Raw genomic sequence first — 6,359 nt, forward strand, 5'->3', positions numbered from 1 at the left:
CCGCCCATAATAACAGAGGAATACATTCAGTCTTTAAATTTCTTGCTAGGCGCCCACCTGTATAACAAGGGAATACACCCTAATCTAGTGTTTAGTTCACTCTCAGCGCTGCATCAGTAGTATCAGTGGGCTACGATTTTGCTAACGACTCACAAACCTTCCCAGTGCCAACTGGGTTAGGAAATTTTGTTTGTTTTGATTGTTTTGACTGTCAGGGACCCGCCTGTAGAACGGAGTTTGTGGTATGTCAAAGATTGAAGAAGTTAGGGGTCCGCCTGTAGAACAGCGGGATCGTTCAAAGTCAAGCCGTAACCCATTGGAAGGCAGGAAGCCACAACAAAAATCCCAGCACTCAATCCAAGATAGAAGCAACAAGAAGCTCGCCCCAAGAATGCGAGTCAACAGTCTGAGAGAGTCAACAAAAGCTAGTCACAAAAACAAAAAGAAAAAAAGAAGAAAAAGAAAAGGAGAAAAATGAATGAATCCGAAGCACGGATGTGGAGAACAAATGTGATCTGCTCAAGAACTAGCGCCTACAACTAGCAAGTACCAAGGTTCAAATCCAAAGTCTGTATGAAGCACCATTCAAGACTCAAGACCAAGTTTCAGAAGACTTAAGAGATAGGAATCCTTGTAACAAGTAGCTGATAGGCTTAGTTAGGCTTTTTCAGTTTTCATTTTTGTTGTAATGACAGGACCGCAGACCGGAACCTCAACGGAACGGCACCTCGATCGGCTCTTCACCTCGGTACACTTCACTATCTCTCTCATTTCCGAACTACACGTGGCCTGATTCCTGTATAACCAAGGATATGTAGGCAGCTCAGATGCCAGGGCTCGGTCACATTCCCTCCCTTTCCTTAAGTGTAGTCCGTCCAAGTAATGGTCGGGTCAAAAACACGGCTAGTCGTTCTTTGTCGGAAAACTCTTCGTGTTTCCAGTCAAAGAGGGGCAGCTGTAAGCACGTGATTTTTGACCCTCCCCGAGAATTTTCACATTTTAGTGTGAATATGTGAAATTGGGTCTAGTATAGCTATTTTAACTATTTTTCCTTTATTTCGTTGCAAAAAGAAAAATTACAAAAAAAAAGTATATATATAAATTTTAGTTTATGTATCTCTCATCAACTTGAAAAATACAAAATTGCACTTTATTTTTGTACTTTATATAAATTCAAAAATTACAAAAAATATAATTCTATTAATGTTTTGTAGTCGTTTTAATTTTGGAAAAATACAAAAAATATTACTTTTTATTTTTGTCTTTATTAAAAACGAAAATTACAAAAAAATAGTTTTATTAATATTCTATAATCATTTTAACTTTGAAAAATACAAAAAATATTACTTCATATTTTATCTTAATATTTAAGAAAAACGAAAATTACAAAAAAAATAGTTTCATTAATATTTTGTAGCTATTTTAAATCTTTAAAAAATATTTTAAAAATATATAGTTTTGTTGAATACTAGTCTTATTTTTGGTAGTTATTTTTGCTTACATAGGACTAGTTAAGCAACGTGTTCCTATTTCTCGGGTCCGGGCAAAAGAATAATATTCGGGTTTAAACTACCCGGTTTTAGGCCTAATTTTCGGACCTAGCCCATAATAAACAGTGTCCAGGACACATGGGGAACCCCACCACGCGTGGGGGACATATGCCTTGAACCCCACCACGCGTGGGCTCATTTTTCGGGGCAAACCATGTCAAATACACGGACTACACATTTGACAAAGGGAGGGATTTTGAGAATTTTGAAAAAAAAAAAAAAAAAAAGAAAACATGTACTGTTTATCTTCTTCTTCTTAAGAAGAAGAAGCAGAAGAGAACGCAGAAAAAGAAAAAACGAAAAAGAAACGAAACCTAGAGAGGACGAACGGGAAAGAAAAACGAAAGGAGCCCCCCTCCATCAACGACCAAACACCACCCCATCACCACCGTCCGACACCACCAACGAAAACACCACAAACGACCCTACTGACCACGACCACCCCTCCCGTCGTCAACCTCCGAACAACCACCCACCATCAACAAACCACCATTGTTACCCATCTAGCGTCGCCACCAGCTTCACCAACACTACGACCAACACCTTTCCCGGTACCCCTACTGTCCAAACCACCTACTGCCGCAGGTCCATCCATGAACGACCACCCTCATCTTCCCAAACACCACCCCGACGCCATAACCACCACCCCCCACGTCCAAACCACCTAACAGGTCCGTCAGTAGCCCCCTCCCCCGCGTCGACCTTACTGCTGTCGACGTCGTTCCGTCTTTCGCGGGCAGTTGTGGGTTGCCGCGATCCCGCCTTGCCGAGTTTTCTGTTTTCCGTCGAGGTCGACTTTGGTTCGTCGAGGTCCGGTACGTCGAGGTGCTGTCCGAGGTTCCGTCGTTGTTCTTCGTTCAGAGAGGTCCGGCTTGAGTTCCGTCGGAATCGTGTTTGTCGTTCTGAGTTTGTCGAGGTGCAAAGGTTAGTAAACCTCGATGTATTAGATAAATAAACTTTACGTTGAATGTTTGAGATGCAATATAAAAATTGGTATGGAAATTTTCTGCCTATGTTTCACTGTCTGCATTTTTGTTCATTTTCATGTTATGTTATTCTTGTTTATTCGATGTCGTTTAATTAAGTTTGGCTAGTTGTTCTATGACACAAGTTTGACGTTAATTTGTTCGTCCTTTACTTCGCTTAGTTCATTCAAAAAAAAAATTATTATTAGTACATGTTATTACTAATCCCGAAATACTCATTCGCTAAAACTCTTTTATTAAACCTCTAACAAGTTATGAGATTTTAGTTGTAAAGAAGCTGTAAGGTTTAGTATGGTTAAAAGCGTAAAAATGGCATCCCTTTAAAAATATAAAAAAAAAAAAAATAAAAATAAATAATAATAATAAAAAATAAAATGAGACGAGCCTCGCCAAATAAAAGGGACAAATTGCGGGGCCCTCACAAAGTATATGTATTAAATACTTAGATTCCGGGATGGGTCGTTTAGCAAATTTCACGGCCCTACCCCAAAATAATAATGCGCTAGTTGTTTTAGGCGCGCCTTTAATAATGTTATCTCCCTAAGCTCGGGTGCACATTTATGTGACCCAAATCCAAATCTCAACGGAGTCGAAATATGTCTCTAGTCACGGGCGCACTGATTGTGGCGTGGCCCGAGATGCATTTCCATGACGTTGCAAATTCTTTAAAAAATAAGAATGAGATGAGCCTCGCCGAATAAAAATACAAATTGCGGGGCCCTCAGTAAATACTTGTTTAAAATTACTTAGAATTCAGGAGGGTCGTTTAGCGAATTTCGCGGCCTCCGCAAAATAATAACGCGATAGTCTCTTTAGGCGCGTGTTTAATAATTTACTTTCTTAAGCTCGGGTGCGCATTTCATGCGACCCAAATCCAAATCCTAAAACATCAAATAAAATATGTTTCGGATTGTGGGTGCATTTCATGTGACACAGTCCAAAGATATATTTTAAGCGATGTTCACATTCTTATAAAACAATAATAATAAAGCGGTTAAAAGATAAATTTGCACATAAGTTCATATTGTATTAAAAATCAGATAAATAAGCCAAATATAACAGTTGAGCGACCGTGCTAGAACCACGGAACTCGGGAATGCCTAACACCTTCTCCCGGGTTAACAGAATTCCTTATCTAGATTTCTGGTACGCAGACTGTAATATAGAGTCATTCTTTCCTCGATTCGGGATTAAAATTGGTGACTTGGGACACCCTAAATCTCCCAAGTGGCGACTCTGAAATAAATAAATAAATCCCGTTTCGATTGTCCTTTAATTGGAAAAAACTCCCCCTGCGCCCCCGGGCGCGGAAAAGGAGGTGTGACAATCACAACTATCTTGGTTGTGGTGGATCAGTTTTCCAAGTATGCTATCTTTATAGTAGCCCACAATATATATATATATATATATATATATATACGACTCGACTCATCTTCTCTCATGTCATCAAATATTGGGGATTGCCTAAAGACATTGTTAGTGATCGCGACTCACGCTTCACTAGCAACTTTTGAACCCAACTCTTTAAGTGCCTCGGGTCAAAATTGAGTCACAACTCAAGTTTTTATCCACAATTTGATGGCCATATGGAGCGGTTCAATGGCATGCTGGAGGAATATCTCTGCCACTTTGTAACAGGATCGCAGAAGAATTGGGTGAAACTTCTGGATGCTGCTCAACTATGTTTCAATTCACAAAAGAGATCTAGTAAAAATAAAAGCACTTTTGAAATTGTTACCGGAAGCAACCGCTATTCCCACACACTGTGAATGCACCAAACATGTCAAAATCTCCTCGAGTTGCTAGCTTCTCAAAAGAATGGAAGCAAAATTTGGAGATAGTACAGAGCTATCTTGTCAAAGCCCAAAACCGTATGAAGAGACATACTGATCAAAATCGTCGCTTTGTTGTATACCAAGTAGGAGACAAAGTGATGGTCAAAATCCCAAAGCAGTATTTGTTTGCAGGGGTTCATGACCCTTGCCTATTTAAAAAATATATTAGACCCTTGTCCATTGAAAGGCGCATTGAAAAAGTTACATACCAGGTGGATACCCCATCTTGGTGGAAAATCCATCCCGTTTTTCATGTCAGTCTTCTGAAACCTTTTCGGGAATACATAGAGGATCCTTCACGGAGTCAGCTCACAATACCCAGTATTCGAGGCCCCAATTCAACTGAAAAAGGTGTGCTGAAGCTATTCTTGATGATCGAGTGATTCATACCTCAAGGAAAGATCACCAAGATTTCTTGGTGAAATGGCAGGCTGTGATGCAGAAGGGAATACTTGGGAGATGAGAACTAACTTCAAAGCCTACAAGAACCTAATTGATGATTACCTTGCAAGTTAGGCGTCGAGGACGTCGTCAACTCAGATGGGGGAGAATGTCATGGGCGGCTATCAAGCCATGCCCCATGACTCCTGGACGCGCCCCATAGCGTCCTAGAAAGCCTCCCAATGCCTAGCACCATGGACGGCCCCGTGGTTTTGGCTGTACCAAATGACAAGCGTGTATATGCCTCTGTCGCCCTACCGATAGCCCTCGCCAGCGCCCAGCCGCAGGCAGATTCCAACAATGCCACACGCGCAGATCGTGATGCCAAATACAAGGTTGCTGACAACGGACCTGTTTCTACCTTGTAGAAAACTAAGTCCTTTTCATCGTAAATATAGAGTAGTTTTATTCCATTTACTTCCATTATGATTTTCTAGCTTAGTTAGGTCAAGTCTTATAACTTTGATTTATTTATTTTAAGCGCTATTAGGGAGGATCAAGCAATCAAACTTTCTAGCAAGCAAATAATTATTTGTACTGGTGTCTCTCTCCCTCGACACCATGTTGCCTTTCTGTAATAGTTTTCATTAATGCAATCAAGCTTTCTTTCATTCTCATTTCTGGTCTTTCAATTGCTCTTGACATTGGTTTTCCCGTACGACACTGACAATTTCGTCTAGCGTACGGAGGGGATCTCAGTTGGCGGATAGTGTCACACCTCCTTTTTCCGAGGGGATAGAGAGTTTTTCCAATTTAAGTGACATTAATCGAATGTAATTATTTAATTAATTTTAACGCCGCCACTTGGAATAATTTATGGTGTCTCAAGTCACCGGTTTATTTTAAATTCCAAATCGAGGAAATTGACTCTTATTAATGATCTGCAAACACAGAAGATCGGGTAAGGAATTCTGTTAACCCAGGAGAAGGTGTGAGACACTCCCGAATTTCGTAATTTTAGCACAGTCGCTCAACTATTAATAACTGGCCTAATTATCTGATTTAATACATATTTAAAACCTATTGTGCATTTTCGCTTTTAATTAATTTAATCGCTTTTTACTATTTATGGAATTTATTTGAATAAGTCGCGATGTCGCACACTCGTTTATTTTTGTACATATTGTGAACCGCGTCACGTGAAATGCACCCGCGATTTATAGCATGTTTATTTTTATTATTATTTGAAGTTATGGTCGAGTCGGGTGAAACGCGCACTCGAATTGAGATTTAGGTATCGTGACTATGCCACATAAACCATACTCATAGTCACGATGATTTATTTAATTAACGCACCTAAAGCAAGCTACGATGTTGAAGTTAATTATTTTCCTAAGTTTCGGATCATCGTGAGGCTTAAGAGTTATACATTCTTCTGACTTAATACCATTTATGGCCTATTCTTATTCCTTGCCAAGAAAGAAATAATTTCAATTTCTCCATTTATCCAATTTAACAATTCACTTAAATCACCACTTCAATATGCTAAAACAAAAGCAATGTAACATAACCATATAAGTAAGAAAACTAAATCAAACTCCATAACA

The 6,359-nt window shown here is 39.5% G+C and overlaps 1 protein-coding gene across 1 annotated transcript; it reads left to right on the forward strand.

Annotated features, from left to right (window-relative positions):
* Positions 1-4,316: 4,316 nt before the first annotated feature.
* Positions 4,317-4,754, forward strand: LOC138871941 (uncharacterized). The gene has a single exon (XM_070149867.1). The coding sequence runs from the start codon at positions 4,317-4,319 to the stop codon at positions 4,752-4,754; it is 438 nt and encodes a 145-aa protein (XP_070005968.1).
* The last annotated feature ends 1,605 nt before the right edge of the window (positions 4,755-6,359 follow it).

This window comes from Nicotiana sylvestris, chromosome 6, assembly GCF_000393655.2.
Source record: "Nicotiana sylvestris chromosome 6, ASM39365v2, whole genome shotgun sequence".
NCBI classification, from domain to species: domain Eukaryota; kingdom Viridiplantae; phylum Streptophyta; class Magnoliopsida; order Solanales; family Solanaceae; genus Nicotiana; species Nicotiana sylvestris.